General features: G+C 37.3%; 1 protein-coding gene across 1 annotated transcript in view; it reads right to left on the reverse strand.

The window, feature by feature from the left end:
* Positions 1-20,333, reverse strand: part of amon (prohormone processing protease amontillado) — a 535,895-nt gene that overhangs the window by 406,873 nt on the left and 108,689 nt on the right. Inside the window, exon 2 of the mRNA XM_071597507.1 lies at positions 18,992-19,096. Coding sequence (XP_071453608.1) covers positions 18,992-19,096 — 105 coding nt within the window. The remainder of the gene's footprint in view (positions 1-18,991; positions 19,097-20,333) is intronic.

The following is a 20,333-nucleotide window of genomic DNA, read 5'->3' on the forward strand; positions in this document are numbered from 1 at the left end:
CACAGCACAGGGGTAGTGATACACGCGTAGTCTAATCTTCTGCTTTTTCTCATTTTAATCGGAAACTTCTCGGAGCTTTTTTCAAGCAACGGATTTACAAAGAAATGAATGATAGTCCATTGCATTGTTACCTCGGATACATTTTATTCGTTGTGTAAATCCTCGTTACCGGGGCAACATTCAAAAAGTTTGGCCATGCGTTGAAGTTGGTTTTCTCGTGTATCTTTGTACGGCAGCACGCAAGGCCACCGGTTCCGTCTTAATGAGACATCTCACCTGAAGCTTATTAAAACTGGTATTCCTAAAAAATTGGAGGAACGAGACTTGGGCAAGGGAGAAGCTTTTTCAATTTCTAGGAGAAGTAGGAGGGGTGTGTTCTTTATTGTGTGGGTATTTGAGTAGATTGGTGCGCGGAGGGAGGGGGTGAGGGAGAGTAAGGAGAACTCTGCGTTCCGTCTCTTCGAACACACCTTGCATAGCCCACCCGCCTATATCTTCTCTCGCCACATTCCCCTCGCAAACGCATCCACAATACACACCTCTCTCCTCCCGATTTCACCTCGCAAAAACTCCTTCCGCTTCAAATTGAAATTCAAGTTTTGGAAGTGGAAAAGGAGTTTGGAAAACTTTATTCAGACGGTGGCTTATTAAGACGAAGCAGGTCGTAGTGCGTGTGTGTGTCTGTGTGTCGAAGAAAATATGAAAAATTACGGGCTTTACTCCTTTGGATAGCCGCAATAGTCATACTAAAAAGGAAGGTAGGGCAATGAATGATATTTTGCCGGTGGTTTATAATTTGCTGTTTAGGAGAGAACATTTTTCATCTCCAGAAGTATTTTGGTGAGTCGGATTTTTATTTAGATGGTTCGTAATTTCAGATGGGAATATCATTATCAATTCACATTGATCTCCACGCATCCCTGTGGATATGCATATAGAATAAAGTGGGGAATTATACAAAAAAATATAAAACATCGTTTATTGACGTGCCTCAGTTGAGTTTCTATTCGGAATCACTTTATACAGAATTAATGATGTGATAATTGGAATCCGGTTGCAAATCGCCATATTCCTATCCAATTAAATTTCCATATTTGTTCAAACTCGTGCCCTTTGACCGGTAATTGGATTATCAAAAGGGTACATCTGCGTGTTTTATATGAGTTTTAACCATCGATAGAATGACAGTATTTTTTTTATTAATGCCTCTTTCCTTATTAATAAATTCGTTGTTTTTGATGCTAGTGGCTCCACAATGCATAATAATCGAGTTACCTGACGCCTAAGGTACGTATTCAGGGACGACTATCACGGAATTCATCCATCTCCAATTTTAATGAGAAGGTGCACGCTGTTGTCAGTTCTTTGTCCCCATTGCTCTTGCTTCGAGAAGCAGATCACTTTTTAAAGAGGAAGTGCGACAACAATGGATACTATTTTTCTCGATATTTACCAATTGAATAGATCAGTCAGTACTAGATGTATTTTGCATAACAATCGGTCCAAATCCCACCCGATAGACTTACAGGCCTCTGTTTTGAGGTCAAGATCGTTTCAGGCCTCAAAGAAAAGTGTCACCGTACCGAATGTAGCTGTTTTTAAGGCGTTCAACCTGGAATGAAATAACCTTCATCAAACTTAAATGTTGCCTATGTTATGGCTTTCCCGTTGATTGTGAGCATAGGTCTGTAATATTGGTAATTTTCAATTTCCTTGCTTCACTCAAAGCATTTTGAAAAGATAGATAGAGTTTTTGTCTTAAATGAGTCATACCATGAAGAATAAGAACTCCACCATTAAGTGTACTTCGCTCTATTAATCTTTAAAAAAAACTTTTCGCTAATTGAATAATGGCAATTAGATTCAGGCTCTGGCCTTCTCATCTGATTAAATACCACGGAGCGCGCGAATGGCAAAACTGTCGATGGAATGGTAGAGGCCGATAAGTTTCATGATGGATGAAGCAATATTGAGCAATATTCTCCAAACCCAGGGTTAAAATGAGAGCGGAAAAGTTAATTCATAGCGCTAACCCACAGGAGAAATATCCAACATCTATTGAAATTTAAAAGCGACCCAAATTAGTTTTAAAAAATCCTGAAGTCACTTATCTATCCACCCTCCAATGTTTAAAACAAATTTTGAATATGAGTGCACCCGAGTATATGAAATTAGTAATTTCCACACATTGCGCATATGCATTTCCACGTGAAGAAGGGTTGTAGAATATTTGTTACATCTATGCGATGCGGTGATAAAGGGGATTTCTGGGAGTTATCAAATATAATTAACAAATAAAATGGAGGCCAATGACGTATGTTTAAATAATGTACGTAATAGTAATGTTTGGAATATTTTACCAATTAATAATATTCAACGTTAAGTTTATCAAAACGTTGACATATAATAACTGTGGAAAGGGTATGACATGTTCCAAATGGCTTTTTTTTCTAAAGAAGCTCACGGATATCTGTCACTATCGGGATGTAATGGACTTAAAAATGCAAATTGAATTGTATGCATGCATAAAATTGCTGGCCGTGAGGCATTTTTTTCGTGTATCATATTTTGATAACTTTTCATTCAGTCTGAAATTATGTTTTAGTTGGGTGAACGCTAAAACAATTAATTATTACTTTATACCGTATCATAAAATCATATCACAGTAATTACTGGAGCATTGTAATTGAATTTCTCAGGAATGATAGTGCCCTTTATTTGCCTTACTGATACAGTCGCCATACTTGTCGGTGAAAAACTTAGTGTGTTGACGCTCATTCCCGCATCTCGTCAAAGAAGGAAGAATGGTTCAGAGGGGAAAAGGAAGAACTGGGATAGCCTTTTAATCCGCAACGCCGATCAAAAGATTTTCCAGGCGTACGACGATGAAGGCGTTAATGCGTTAGAGGCGGTCACCTGGCATGTAATGTGCAAATGGAACTGGTTAGGTTGACACATTTTGGTTCCAAATTTTAAGTATTCAGCTATTCCTGCGTTACTCTTAAATGCCTTAAAATTCACGTGTTCTCACTGACTACAAATACATGTAGCATAGATTTATGTTTTATGTATACATGTGTATATATATACATATATATATATACATATATATATATATATATATATATACATATAATGTATAACATTTAGCACTAGCGGACACAGACAAAAACACAGGAACACACAAAAGAGAGACTCACTATTTTTCGAATTTTCGGTGGTCGTAGCCACCTTCATCAAGGAAGAGATGAATAGAACTCTATCGAAGTTCTATCACTCTCTTCTTTGATGAAGATGGTTACGAACACCAAGAATTCAAAAAATAGTGAGCCTCTTTTTTGTGTGTTTCTGTGTTTTTGTCTGTGTCCACTAGAGCTAAGTGTTATACATTTTCATTCACGTCTGTGAGGCTTTAAAAAAGTACTATATATATATATATATATATATATATATATATATATATATATATATATCTTTATGCTAGATATACATATATGCACACCTACCACAAGTAAAATTGTGGAAACTTCTGTGATGAATAGCCCGGAAAAGTTTTAGGATAGGTATTTCTTTTCACGAAAAGTTACTTGAGATTTTGTCAGAGTGTGATAAGAATGATGTTTAATATGTTTAAAATTGAATAAAAAAATATCTGGGTAATTAATGGCGTTGGCTGAGATTTTACCCAAGGATTTCTTTTTTCTTTTAAATTAAATTACTTGTCGAGAGTTCGCCGAAGTTTCCCCTTAAAACAGAAGAGTAAATAATAAACATGAGAGAAATTACGCACTGAAATTCCTTACTAAGAAAAGGCTTTAAGGTGCCATTGTACACCAAGGAATAGGAGATTCCACATTAATCTATTGTGGAATAAATATTCCACAATAGATTAACCCAAACCAGAAAGACGTATGTGTTAAATATTCAAAAAGTATGCATTTAAATGGTTCGCAGACCACAAAGAACGAAATGTTCTTAATTCTCTTTGAATTTTGAACAATTTTGGCGTTTATTAGCATAAGAGAGAGTTTTAGTGTTCCTAGAGGAAGTTGATGTCTACTATACATGTACTGTAAAGTAACGTACTGGCTTCCCATCCAGAGTACCCGGGATGAGATCCCGGAGACGGCAGATATTAATGTGTGACATGATAAGTGACGCCGTGAATTTAGAATGAATACGTTCCTCCTTGGATCCGTTGTAATGCTGGAGCGGTGTTAAGGGAGGATAGCTTAAGGTTAAGGAGTATAGCGAGGAGATGAGGTTGCAACGAAGGATTACGATGAAAGGACAAAAGGACCAGGTTATGTTATGCTGCGATGCGTGGACTTAGGTTCACAATATGCGTATCATTTTAACAGTGCTCAGTTGAGCCACCAGACATGGCGATACGTCACTTAGTGGTAAGTGACATGAACAAAATGCAAGATAAGTGAAGGTGACATCTTTAAAGCGGAGGAATTGGTAAGTTTTTAACTTGTATGTAAGCTTGTTTGTAACGGTCAATTATGATTTTGCATATACTTCGGGAGTGCAAATATAGAGTATCTTTTTACACCCCCTTGAACATATCGAAACTCCTCTGCAAATACAAGGATGCCATCGATAGTATAAGGAAGAGTGGTGTGCATGCGATACAGTGCGAGCGTAATGCGGGCCAAACGGATAGGAATTTCTCTATCCGAATCAAACACGAGAAGTGCACGATCTTAGGAAACACCAAATCAATGATCGCCGAACACTTACTCGAGACTTACCACACCTGTGATTTTAAATTAAAAATGCTGCATGTGTCAAATAAATGCAGAAAACTAGACGCGTTGGAACAATTGGAAATTGTCCAACGAGTAAAGAAGAAAACCCCACTCTTCAATTACATGCAATTCACGTCTTCCTCCCCCCTCCTTTTCATCAACTTAGGTTGGTAAACTTTGCCCACGCGTGACACAACCGCCTCCGTCCTTGAATGCTCTCTCTTCCCCCCCCCCCAGTGTGTGAGTTAAGTGGGGGTATTCCACTACCACCCTTCCAGAAGAGCGTAATCCTTGACCTCCAAACCCCTGCCCACCTACTGACGTCGTCCCGGCTACGGATGGTTTATTGGAGACTGCCGCCATCCACCCAAGAGGACCACTTCGCACCCTAAGACTATATGTACTGTGTTTTTTAACAAGGTCAAAACGCCGTTTCCGCTATTTCTTGTAAACGTGTCCCTTGTCTTCCCCCCCCCCTTCCCCCCCTCTCCTCTCCCCCCTCGTTTCCTACCACGTCTTCTCCCCCCTTCCGGAATGTATATAAGCCTGCACACAACTTCAGTTTGTTACCTGATGATGATGTAATGGTTCGATCAGTTATTCATGGCACTCACATTGTTGGTTTTTTGAGCTTTCGGCCTTCTCCTAGACCTTCTTCAAGTAAGACCCAAAAATTGTTTTCAGTCTTACTTGAAGAATGCCTCGGAGAAGGCCGAAAGCTCAAACAATCTACAATGTGAGTGTCCTTTTAAGTGTTACTATTTTATTTGTGCTCTATTGTGCCGTCCAAATATTATACTGCTCGTGTGAGTCTTTTATATCATCGATATATATATATATATATATATATATATATATATATATATATATATATATATATATATATATACATACATAATATATTGAAGACGACTGCCGAGCCATCGAAACGTCAAAACCACATATTGTGAGTGTCCTTTCTTTGTGTCTCTATGGTTTAAAAATCTACATCTGTGTTTACATATATATATATATATATATATATATATATATATATATATATATATATTTATATATATCCAGTTCTTACTGGGAAACCATAACCAGCACAGGGAAAGGAACTTGGCCCCCTACCCTGATGTATGAATTTCACACGCCGTATTGGGTTTAGTACTGGGTGAACTCTATCATCACTTACTAAACCAACCTTCGGGTTGATTACTGTGTTTATGGTAATGTATATATATATATATATATATATATATATATATATATATATATATATATATACACATATATACACACACACACATATACGAACGCACACACACACGTATGTGGGTGTGTATTGTACACCGGTAGTTTATGGGAGGGACCCCACAAGTTACGTTCCTAATGCCTTAGGTGACATGTTTATGCGTGCGCACTCTTCAGAGTGATGATAAGGTCACAGCCCATGCGGGAAACACTTGGTGATGCCGTCCCGAAATGGTGCATTCTCGAACCTGCCTACTCACCCCACCACCCTCCAAGACCCAACTTATGGTCCACCATTCCTCCCTTTGGATTGCTTTTCCGTCAAAGGGCATCGTTATCACATTCCTTTTATTCCATAACATCTTATTCTCTTCTTAATATGAGAAATAGAGTGAGGAATGATTGGATTACAAAAGAATATTCGCTGGTAATAGAAGATTATGAAAGGAGTGTGCTTCATTATTAGATATCTGTTGTGGGGGGAATGGATGGCATTAGAAGGCCAAACGGGTAGGTGGATGAGAAAATGGATTGAGAAGAATGGAAAGCAGAGAAAGTCTTGGGAAGGGCGAGGTCAAAGAGACTCGTAAGGAATGGAATATTATAATTTTCAGGAACGGAAGAATATATACATGAAACATCATTCCAACATTTCAAAGGCGAAGGAAACATATGTAAAAGGATAGGGTGGTGCTGAAGACATTGTTCAAAGAGAGTGCTATAATGATCAGTCAAAATCAGGTTTTTTTACTTTGCTTGTCTTTAGGTGGTATGTCGTGAACAAGATATATGTATGCATGTTTAACACTGAGAAATGTAAATGTTTCAAAGTGAAATCATTGTTCTCAACAATGTAAATGATTATTTTAAATACCTACTACGGTTACGTTAAGCAGCGGTGAATATCGAACACTATGGATGCATATGATGTTTCTCACGTAGAAAAGCGATATAAGATAAATTTTATTGAAGTTTCTCACGATGAACAACTGATACCGTTAAATGAAACAGAATTACTACGAGTAAATTTATTTGCTCATTCAGGGTATCTCTATCTCCGTCAATCATATCATTTTTAATTTCTTTTTTTTGGGCACGGAAAGTCACGGTTATATTTAACCAAAAAATCCATACCTTTCATTTGAAGTTATTATGTCTTTCGATACACATAAATACATGCACAAGAAATCACACATACTACGTTAACATACGGGAAATCTGATATAAAATTAAAACCGCAATGTGAGCATTTCCGGTCTGGATTTCACGAAAAATTTAATAAATTAATTTACAATGTTACGATGCACATGCGTCGCATTGCAACGTAGACAATCGATATGTGCCTAATATTACGCAATCTTTGAAGAACACTGGTGTGTTCAAATATCATTGAGTCACTACGGTTCAATTTTAAGGTAGAGCAAAACACTTGAATACGTGGATTTGATTTTCTTGTTGTGTACAAAATGACCATCTTACATCATATATACGAGGGTCATCCGGAAAGTAGTACCCGTTCGTGCCGCATGAAGTGCTGACGACGCGAGTAGCCGCTGGACGAGGTCAGATAGCTTCAGTGGCTTGTCTGCCTTCTCTGAGCCAAGTTGCGTGACGCTAGCATTGCCTGTGTTGTTTCTGTGATTGTTTACAATGTTTAAAAAAATTGAGAACGCCGCCAGTTGTGAAGTGAGGGCAGTGATTAAATTCCTCAATGCAAGAAACGTTCGCCCATGTGATATTCATCGCCAATTAAAGGAGGTGTATGGAGACAATGTAATGGACGAGTCGTCTGTTCGGCGGTGGTGTCGCAACTTCAACATGGGGAGGGGGAACACACACGACGATGAGCGTTCGGGGAGACCGTCTGTCATTACAGACCAACTGGTGAGCTCAGTTGACGAATTCGTGAGGAACGATCGGCGCGTCACAATTGATGACATCTGTGAGCATTTTCCCAATGTTTCTCGAACAATTGTTCATGAAATTGTTAAACACCATCTGCATTATGCAAAAATTTGTGCAAGATGGGTCCCTCGCGTATCTCAATGAGCTGGCGGCGAAGGACTATGCAGCAGGAATACAGAAACTTGTCACACGTTATGACAAATGCCTTAATTTGCTTGGAGATTATGTTGAGAAGTAGTTTAAAGTATCCTCTTTCAAATAAAATTTTTTATGTTTGTTAATATTTACTTTTGTGTCTTTATTTCACGAACGGGTACTACTTTCCGGATGACCCTCGTGTGTGTGTGTGTGTGTGTGTATATATATATATATATATATATATATATATATATATATATATATATATATATATATATATATATATATATATATATATATATATATATATATATATATATATATATATATATATATATATATATATATATATATTAATTGGCAAGCAGATTTTTCATTATTAATTAACAAGTTAAACTCAGCTTTTGGGCAATTGCAGTAGTTGAATAATCAGTACGTTCAATTAATCCTGTTAAACAAATTAAATAGAAAACTTGAAATTTAACATTAAATTTTAGAAATTGTTTCACCCATGAGGAAGAACAAATCGACAAGACCATTTAGTTCAGATGATGAAGAAGAATTATTAACTGATGATTTCAAAGAAAATCGAACAAGAAAGAGAATTTTAGAACAATATTCGTCTTCAGGGGATGTATATACAAATAAAAATGGAGAAAAGATTGATGAAACATGCATCCAAAAAGTAAGAAAGATTAAAAAGGATTCAGGAAAATGATATTGTACTCAAACCGGAAATATTGTTCCTTCAAACGTTTTCCAAAACAAATATTGCCGCGTTCGTAAAGCTTGCATAAAAAATTACGAAGAAGAAAGAATATTTTTGAGAAATTTTGGTATTTCGGAGAATTTAATAAAGAAAATGTATTGCTTTACGAAGCTATCGAGCGCAAAACTGTGAAACGAAAACATCAAAAAAACGGAAAAGGTTCATCAAGAAATTAGAGTTTTAGGTTATTGTTAAATTCTAAAAACGGAAAAGTTTCTGTCAGTAAAAAAATATTTTTTGAATATTTTTAAAGTATTAATTTTAAGTATTATAAGGACGCCTTAAACGTGTATTGAACTCGGCAAATGTAGGAAATGATTTACGTGGGCGTATGAAGCGAATTACCGAAGAAGGGAAAATGCACGTCCAACGCCATATTAAAAGTTTTCCTAAATTTGAATTCTATTATACCAGATCTCATAATCCTAATAGAAGATATCTAAAAAATAAATGAAAGGAAAATAAAAAAATTAAAATCTAAGCTGTTTTTGTGTGGACTTACAGAAAATATTTTTAAAAGATTTTAATTTACATTTCCCCAAACGCGCATAAATAAATATCAAAAATGCGACTTATGAAACATCAAAATCAAAGCATCGAATGATGATAAAGAGAGGACTAAGCGTACAGAAGAGCACGATTTCCATTTAAGACTAGCAGAATCAGTTGGAAAGTCACTATAACAAGATCAGGGACTAGTATCACATAATTCGGATTATTATTTTGCTTTTCCGTTCGACTTGCCAAAAGCATTACGTGCATTGCATTGAAACACAAACCCTTAAATATCTCAATTTAAGTATAAAAGGACTTGGTTCACTTTCAAATAAACGGCTCATATGTAAGGTTTCATTCAAAGAATCACTCTATTATACTGATTGAATTGAGCTCTTACGGCTAGTAGTAATGAATAAATGAAAAAATTCAATAGCTGTAAAAACTTAACCTTTCAAACAATGTACAAATGAGATTTGTTGGCTAACGCCACAATTCGAAGGATGGGGCAAAGGGTAAAAGAGTAAAGGAATGAGAAAGGTGAATACAATAATTTTTCCCCTTTTCTCTTTTACCCTGTACCCCATCCTTTGACTTGTAGCGTTAGCCAAATAACCTCATTTGTACTTTGTTATGAAAGGTAAACTGTTTACGGCTATTGGAGTTTTTTTTCATTTATTCAAAACCTCTATTATCTGTAACTGTTAATGATACCCGAGTATTGAAAGGCGTTTTACAGTAATATATGCCGCATATATAGTATGACATTTATTTTGTTCAATTATGCTATCGTTATGACCCTATTATATGATAACGTAAATATTCGTTGTGTCTCCAAATGCACATGAATGCAGCAATTGGCACAAGTTATGTCACCTTAAGTAAACCTTTATGTACATGACACAACTAAACGTAATTGCTAGTTGATTTGTCATTCTGGATTTATAGCCACGTCATATTCCAGAGGACCACCATAAAATATTTTGCATGCATTTCGTGCCCCCTCACACATCCGGTTGCGCTTGATTAATTAGTCATTCCTCGCCCACGTTACCCCCCTCTTTGTGACACGCCTGACTTGACCTTCTTTCCCTTAATTACATTAACCCATTCAATATCGCTGAGCCCCTAATTTGCCCAGCAGGAAAGAATTTGGTTTCTCTCGGAGACCCATGGCCAGTTGCCGTTTCTGGTTAATGTCTCGGATGTTGGAGAGGAAGTGCCGGAAAGTTGCGCGAAGAGTCGAATTACAAGAGCACTCCAAATGTGCGTAGGCGTAATTTATGCCTCTCTCCCATCATTAATGCCGTTTCACAAACCCCAAATTTGCCGAAAAACCATACCAGATGACCGAATAGCATGATAATTCTCGAGTCTATTATTAGATGCCGGGATTAAAACTAATATCATCAACCTATGGTCCCAGTGTTGAAATATTCTCGGATGATAAAGGGGCATCGTTTTAATCCAATTGCTTTTACACTTTTGAATACGCTTTTCCGCACCGTTTGAATGAGGAAGTACTTCCTATTTGGAACGAGAGTGCACGTTCTGGTGGCGGTTTTGACCATATTTTCAATACTCTCATTTGAGATGGGCATTCATCGGAATGTGTACTATAATACGATTATTATAAATCAAAAAACTACGAATGTTCATACAAGTACATACTAGTTCAATAGTTATAGTTAAAGATATTTATGTTCAATAGGGAAAAGATTAAATTGAAAAAAATCATTCCGCTATAAGTTATGCTGTATTAACAGAAACATTTCACTATTCTTTCATTTTTTGGAAAACTTTTTTATTTAACCTCTCCTCTCTTTGAAGCTCTATGCAATAGATAGTTCTCCACCACTCACTTCAGATCAGTATTCGTAAAAACATTTTTTTAAGTATTCCAAACCTAGTTCAAAGCATCGGGTATCATCCCTGAAAAAAATGTCCAAAGTGGCTAATTTACAAAAACTTACATATTTAACCGGCTGAAAAAAAATTTCTAGCATAAAAAATATAATTAAATATTTCTCCAAGATTCCGCATAAAAATTTATCTTTAAAAGATAGCTTTTAAGAATAATCATATAAGCTTGGAATTTTATTGAAAAAACCGTTCAATGTGGACTAATTCACAGCGAAGCCAAGTGGACGTATTTTTTTGTTTAGACATTGCAAACCAGAGGTGATTAGAACGTTGAATTTAGGATATTGATAGATTAGTCTAATCTACAAGTGAAGGAAGTGTGTCCCATAAGTGGCAGATGAAGTACAGGGATAAGTATGTGGAGAACATGAGGATTGTGGTATTTCAAGAGGGAGGGATGGTATTACATTAGACTTCTTATGCGCTCTTGCTTTAGCTGGTCGACGGTTTATCCTGTGTTTTCCCATGGCTACATGAAAGAAATACCATACGTGCTTCCTGTGTCACAAGGCCTTCCGGCAAACAAGATCTTGAGAAATATATTGACGGAAAAAAGGGAATATTTCCTTTACTATTTCAGATTGATGATCGAAGACTGTTGGGAAAACGAAGACATTTCATACCGAAGCCATAACTACTGTATGTCAATGAAGGGGGCCATGATAATTCGGGGGCTAAGGTATTGGCACCCGACCCCGAGAACCCGGGTTCGAATCCCGATGGTGGCCATACCTGTAATTTTCAGTGTATCCCGTTCCCTACTTGGGGTGCTATGGTGAAGAGCACTTAAAGGCAAACTAACTCGGACGTCGTGTTCATCTCCACCCTGGGAGACTCTATTTTCTGTCAATCCTACGCGTATCGAATTAACCACCTATCCTTTCTGGCGCAAAAGACCTTTGATGTCGGTCGCTTGTCCTTATAACTACTACTTCTACTACTAAATTTGAGAACATATAAGTCGTTGATATAGTTATAGATGACTGCCGAGGTCATACGAAAAAAATATTTTGAAGGCAATATATTCCAATTTTATTATTCCCAATTGTTATTCATTTATTTATATTTAATCTTTCAAAACAATAAATTCAATTAATTTTTGATGAAGCGGTAAAAAAATATCCGTAAATATATAACTGCGGTGAATTAATATTCTCTTTTGAAAACATCTCGTTGTAATCGTTTAAAAAGATAAAATAACTCTTCCGTCAACAAAATACGATATAATTCCGCTGAGAAGATTAATCTATCCAATTTAAATTTATAAATTGAAAATGGTACTTTTTGTGTGTTTTTTAAATCATCTCTTCGATGCGTACATGCCTCATTGGTGTTATTATTCTCATCTGGTAATTATTAAAGAAAATATAATGTTTTGTATTTTTTAATCATTGCTAGATGATCAACAAGAATTATGATAACGTTACGCCCGCTCTTGGTTAGTTTTATGATGAACTGAATTAACTTAGTTATTTGAATGCCAATTCTTAATATTTGAACACATTTAAGCAGTATTTACGATATAATTTGAAATGTTATATACACTTTACATTTTATTCTTTCATATTTGATATCAGAGTTATGAACCCGAAGGCCTATCTGTGATTGTTATCGTTGTAGCTCACCTCGAACTAAGTTTTTAGTCATCTGAAATATATACATTCAGAAAAGGGGGGGCAGTTTCTCGTCTTTTGGCACCTGCGGTATCCCACATCATTCCTGTACCCAGAAAAATGACGCCATTTCAGATTTTTAAATGACTTCACGCGAGCTTTGAAACTGAGACCCTTTGGTATGTTACCAAACGCTCTTCCAAAGTTGCCTACCAATCCCCTTTTCCGCCCCTTTTTCAATGTTACTAGCCATATTCAAATTTAATGCCTTCTATTGACCATAAGGTATCCCAGCAACTTTAACTACAACATTGGAAAGCATATGGGCTGAAAATATTCCAAGATTAGATTTACAATGGTTTTCGGAGAACTTCTAAATTGACTTGTCGTTTTCAGAAACGGGCCCCGGATGCATTAGCATTGAGAAGGAAATCCATTTTCCTTAGTTAGAAGAGCAGTCCGATTCGTCCAGTGACCGATCCTTTCAACGTTTTTTCTCTCTCATATGGGCTAAGTAAAATTTTCTTCACTGATATGTTGAATTTTGAGGACCTAGACACGTTCCTAAATGAACTTTCATATTTTTCCCCATCGCTTTAACCTCTTGAGTAGATAAAACGCCTTGCTAGTCGTGGGCGTCAGGGAGTGAAGGGAGAAATCCTCATTACACGGGGAAGAAGGAGTGCCCTCGGGCGCAAATTTCACTAACCGTCGATGCGTGGAGTTATGCGCTTCGGGCCTTACACTCTTGGTTAACCTATGGTGGCTCTCAATTTCCGGGTGCCGCATTCCGGGTACCTCTAATGAACGATTAAGTAGATCATGCGCACACAACGGAGCCTTCTTCCATCACTGATTGCACTGTCGAATGTTGTTTCGTAACTCACCTGGAAGATAATTTTCATGGTGTCCACATATAACCCATGTCGTGGCACGTAATGCAATCATAACATTCGCGATGTCCTCCATTCCTCGGGCAATACCTCCGCGGTAATCGCTTGGAACAACATTACGTTTCACCTTACCAGAGAAGTTTCAGTACTCTGATCAGACTGAGTTTATTAATATTTACCCACAGGCAAGAGGAAGTTTTTGGTGGATAGATGAATTAAACGCCTCTACATTTCTGAACCCCGCCTTACACTCCACTAAATATCATAAAATCACGCATTACAATAAAGGATTTTTCAACTAAACATATTTTTTACCTTCCTTCATTCCGTCCAGGATACCTAATGCTCTTCAGCTCCCCCTACGTAGCTTTCTCAACACTCTCCCCTTTACCACAGACTTAGAAAACATTCCATTGTCACCCAATTTGTCATGCAACCAATTATTCCCACTTCCTTGAATTTGTCCCAAACAACTTACCCAGCACTTTTTCTTTGTTTACTCTACGTATATGTGTTCTACGTGCTTTTGTGGTGGGGAAAATAAGTGAAATAGTTTCCGGTCGCCTTCCTCTAAAGATTTTTTAAACGTGAGACCATCTCTTCAAAATAAAAAATTCCCCTTCGCTGCCGCTTCACTGAGGAACAAACGCTGCGTGGACCACCTTTCATCTGGATCCCATCCTTCCACATGGATGGCCTTACCAGGATCAATTATCATTGACCCTGCCAAAAGGATGCTAGGGGTCATCGAAATATACGAACCCTTACCCGTCGTGAAAATTGCCATCCATGTACAGGGTGACTGGGAAGAGAAAAAATTACTCGGGAAGGGTATTTGCTATTTGAGGTCCATTGAGGAATACTTGTTTCAATTTAGCTTATATATAAATATATATATATATATATATATATATATATATATATATATATATATATATATATATATATATATATATATATATACATATATATATATACATATATATATATATAATGATGAAATAATGAACAAATACACTGGACTTAAAATTAAACCACTTGGCTTTTCCACATAAAAAACTTTTATTTACGACCTAGGTTTCGTTATGGTATAACATCATCATAACGAAACCTAGGTCGTAAGCAAAAGTTTTTTATGTGGAAAAGCCAAGTGGTTTCATTTTATGTTCAATATGAAGAATTTCCACCAAGTGACGCCAGAAACTGTTTTAAATACACTGGAGGCAAGAATAATGGATGCAGAGGTTTTTCATTGGCAATTATATGTTGAATAATGTGATAGGAGAACGTTATGAAGGGAGGAAGGAAGAATGGGGAATGGAATATGGTTTCATTGTAATTTCGAATATCTAGTTGTGTTTTCTTAGGAGTAGTGAGGGAAAGCATCGTAGTGCCGTCTATTGGATGTGTCCATCCGTCTACTTAATCCGGCAGAATACCAAGATGAATATAATGATTAGTACGAGATCGGAAAAATATTTCCAATGTACAAATCTTGATTGGTAATAGGCTCCGAGGCCATACCATATTCATCTTGCTGGAAGTGTGGGGCTTTTTCCGAATGCATGATTTAACGAGTACTTGCTCCATCTTTACGTATGGCTTTTTTGAGATACTTAATGGTGGAATATACTCGACTGTATGCTATCTAGAATGTTTCTGGAAAGATTTCGAGGTAGAGGTGATTTGTTATAGTTTCCGCGGCTTTCAGCCAAAACTCTCCCTTTGGAGCTCGTCGCGTTATATCAATCAATATGGAAAGGCAAACCAGAATATGTACTGCAAATAAAAGGTTCCTGCCCGTACTTGATTGAGTGTTTACGTTAGAAAAATAATATATAGGGCGAAGCATGAATGTGCCTGAAAAGAACATGACTTGGATGGAGCACTAATAAACTAAGTTGGAATGTACTGCACCACAACTTGTTCGGTCAAGGTTTGGGAATGAATGAGAGCCAGCATCATTATTCCATTCGAATGATGTCTTAATGGAAATCATTCCAATTCCACTTATCAAATTTACATTCAACACCTACGCGTTGGCACTCAGCGTCATCATCAGATGTACATATTTTACCTTCACATTTACAGGGTTCGGAAAATGTTCTCTCGGAATAGTAGGAAATGCCCACTTTTATTCCTTTCCGTCTATAGGTCGGCTGCGCACCTCTCTGATGCATTGCCCCAAACCGATATCTCCACCTGAACGATTTACGATTATGACATCCATTTATCCCAACTCGACACATAGGAACTTCCGTCACACGAAACCTTTGCGTTACTCTTTATTTTCCGAGTTTTTGTGCGAAGAGATGGATTGCCAAGGTGCTTCCATTATACTATTCTCTCATTGTATATCCCTGCCTATCTCCTCCCTATCTGTCTCTCTCTCTATAATTTAAATTCTCGAATTGGTCATTGATACCGGCTCACTCTCATCCGAATGCTGTCAACTGGGAACATTGTTGGGAAATTTATACATTGCGTACTCGTCGTTCCACAGCAGAATAGCGATAATGTCTGTGATTGACACTTCCGGTTATCTCACGACAATTTTTTTATCATTTCCGCAAATATCATGATTTCATTCAAATGGCATCGCTTTGTTTAAGTCCACAAGCACATATAGTTTCTGATTTATGTCGTCAATCCAGTAATTGATGGATCCATATCGCTCCTGGAGTTTTGATACTCGGCCGAGCACGTCTCCCTTCCTCTAATATTCCAATCCCGGGATCGTTCTTTATTTTTGTCTCTATATGATATTGTTTGAACGGGAGTTTTATATTTTACCAAAATTATGTTGATTGTATTCTCTCAACCTCAGTTATTCCAGCATTATCTGATCAGTCAACAACAAAAATTGACTCCTCCCTTCTCTTTAAAACGTGGTAAAAATGGCATTGGAAAAAAGAGATTCATGTATGTTCACTCCGAGCCATCCTTTTGATGTCTCTTTACCTTGAAATTGGACCACCGTCATTTGGTACATTTTTCGCAAATAGACAGATGAAATGTTATATTGCAGAACATAGTCCAACGATAGTTGAATATTCATTTTTAAAGCCATGTCAATGACTTTTCGTTTTATTAAATCGAATACTTTCAGATATTTTTTTTTGGAAAGAATGAGCTCTTTTCAAGCTACTGTATTTCTTTGTTCTCCGCGAATAACTGTTACAACCTGAAAACTTAAACGTTTTGAAACTCCTGTTTTCTTGGATATCTAATTGTGCTTTTAAATTCAAGTATGAAGAAGAGGCAGTAGGGGATCGAGATGGTGCGGGGGCTAACGTACTGGCTTCCCACCCTGAGGGCGCGGGTTCAAATCCCGGCGGTGTTGAATATTTTTCAGAGGTGTCTCGATCCCTACTTGAGGTGCTTTGTGGAGGGCACTTTGAGTGAGTACGCCGTCCGTCGGATGGGACGTTAAGCCGTGGACCCCTTGGCGCCTTTCGTAAAGAGTAGGCTAATGCCGACGCCGGGTTTCTCTCCACCCTTCATCCTTTCCTGTCCATCCCCTATGGCGCAAATGACCTTAGCTGTCGGTCGCCTCCCCTCAAAACTACTACTCCAAGAGGCAGTACATAAACACATCTAACATCTAAGAGCATAAGGGTCACATGAAGGGAAATAAGACACCAACCATTAAGAAATATTCGTGATTTGACCATTTATTATACAGGAAGAGGATGTTTCAGTATTGAAGTACAATCTTCTAAAACGTGGACTAATTTTTGACACAATCTGTTTTCATCGCGAATTAACGCTCAAATTTATTTTGGTTGGTATTATAATTTTTCTCGCTTACCAATAGAATAGTGCGTTTGTATTATTACCTAGATATGTACGTTAAAGTCAAAAGATTTGGATTTTCCAGTAGCTTTCAAGAATTACATTAATCTTCATGGATTCATTTGTTCGCAACCAAGGCTATCTCAACGATAGAATGACGCTTTATGTGCGTTCATTATCATCCTTTGCTAAACTTTTAACGATTAAGTTTCAATTTACAAGTTAAATATCACCGCGTTGAGTTTCCTTGCGTTGTTGTTTCAAGAGGACCATCTCCACGTAATGTGCGAATTAAAAATTGCAACTGCGAATTAAACTTGGTTTGATATTTTGGTACCCCTTAGAGAAATTAGATGTAGAATAGATGTAAATTTTTATCTCATAAGAATTTTGCTGCTCATTCTTTTGAATTCAATTGTTGCTCCAAAATGTGTTGACAAAAATGGAAAAAATCTTCACCCTTGAATCCTATTTTTTCCCTGCTGGCTTACCGCATTAAAATATTCTTACCAAAGTTGCGAGCATTTTTGGGATATCTGAAAATTAGTCTCCATGCCTGACATTTTCGTATCGAATACGAAACAAGTTCAGAACAATATTAACTATTCCCTTTGCTATTGCTACCATCGGCTTTTCTTTCTTTATACCAGCTTTCATGACGCACAATTTGCTCCTATTTTTCATCCACTTCTACTGCCACTTTGCTTCTACTTTTCCAAATAATCTCAATTCTAGCGTACGAGCCTCCAATAATCCCATATCTCTCCACATCACATCAATTACTCCCTAATAAACAGTCTTATCCATAAATATCTAGCATTTAATCTTTTGCTTAACGCTCTGTCCAACTTATTTTCATCACCCACCTAAATATATATTTAGGGCGTTCAAGTTCTGAGATCGTGATATTTTTTATCGGGACTGTGATTAGATAGAACGATACGGTTGAGCATAAAATACGCGGGCAATCTTAATAAACACTAGTCATAGATGACCGTACCGTAAGATGCGGATACGAACACAAGAGGCCTCTGCCATGGACCAGCCGGTTTTTCTAGTTGTTAAGAGAGACCTTATAAAAAAGCTTTCTCGGCGGATAAGGATATCGACATATGAAATGTGTACGTACACATGCAGGGAGATTGTGATGAGACGTAACAGAAGCGTCGACGTTCTGATTCAAGCAGTAATTCAGAAAAAAATAGGCGATCTTAGAACTTGAATTCCCCTCGTATTTTAATGTTTTTATTTTTATTAATTTCCTCCATACGTGTGTAGGAATTAAATTCATACCTATTAAGCGATTGATATTACAATCGAATGAACTTGTACTTAATACGGTTTTCAATAAAAATTAGTATCGATCTTATGTTATAAACCATGAATGGCATGCAGGTTACACGTACGTATCTTCATGCTGTTGAGTGGGTAAGCTTCCTTTATTTGAGACGACACGTAGGATCCACTTACCATTGGATGTGCCTTCAGCTTTCTTGTATGCGGGATGCTTCTCCGGGTTCTAGCTTGGGGCAGAGCACGGTGCATGAAATGGAATTCATGACTTGACCCCAGCAGCTGAAAGAAAAGAAAAAACACTTTTATTTTCATCCGAGAATCCCATTATATCAATCCTTAGTTTAAACGAGTTTCAATTCTAAAGGCTAATTTCCAAGATATAATAAATGGGAAACAGTTTTGTTATTTCTATGCTGACTTTTATTATGAAAAATGTTTTCGGAATAATGCATGAGATCCATGCCACTAAAAATACTCTTTCAAACCAAAAGATGCTTCCATGCGTCGAACGGTAATTTCTAATTCAGTTTATTAGCGAAAAACAAACGTTATTTCTCTTTATATAAGCTACTTTCTCCATAGCAAACTTCCAGAAAACAGAAGGATCTTAGTTTTTATCGGCGTTTTGATGCGTGGAAGAGTTCTTTGGTTTCCCACCGGATCACATATTGGTCAACAGCGACTTTTCAATGGTTGAGTATGTCTCATCACATTCTGGGTAAATTCCTGTAGATGGTGGCAGGTTCTGCCTTCGAAACGTTGGTGCCGACCAACATTGCGACCCGGTAGGAAACCCGGGAAATCTTTCTTCATTCCCAAAACTGTTCCCATATTTTATGTACATGACATTTGGCGATTTTTTTTCATGAAGAAAAATGTCTTTTGTGCCATGTTGTGGGCCAGATCTACTTTTAAAAGTTGCTATTTTCTATTTTCTCTCCCCGTGGTCTACAACTGTGACGCGTTAGAAGGTGCTTCGGCGTTCTAATGATCATCAGGGGTGTTTTGGTGAAGGCTCTGATAATTAATCCTGGTAAGGTCACCCAAGCCAAGTTAAAGGGTAGGATTCAGACGGAAAGTAGCCCGCGCAGGGCCTGCTCCTCAGTGAGACACAAAGGCAGCTGACCCCATTGCGTGATTGTGTCACGTTAAAAACACTATTGAGGAAGGCGACGGGAAACCACCTCAATTATATATCCTAAGGATACATGATAAAAGAATGATTAGAATAATGTAGTGATTAAAAGAGGGTGTACCCCGAAAACTTACCTTAAACGATAGAGTGCCCAATAAAAATAATTTTCAATTATAACTTTGTTCCGGATTAAAGAGCACCATTAGGTTAAGCATAGAAGAGTATCATCGTTTTTTTTGCCTGCACAGAACACGACACTATGCAAGGTGTTCCCCTGGGCCCTTCATAACCTTACGTACTTCTTACAAGTAGAGTGGTTGACTGCTGCCTTTGATCATATGTACCTTCATTCTACTTTAGACCACTTAAAAAATTAATATT

The sequence above is a fragment of the Hetaerina americana genome, unplaced genomic scaffold, assembly GCF_022747635.1.
Source record: "Hetaerina americana unplaced genomic scaffold, ioHetAmer1.1.p SCAF_9, whole genome shotgun sequence".
Lineage (NCBI taxonomy): Eukaryota > Metazoa > Arthropoda > Insecta > Odonata > Calopterygidae > Hetaerina > Hetaerina americana.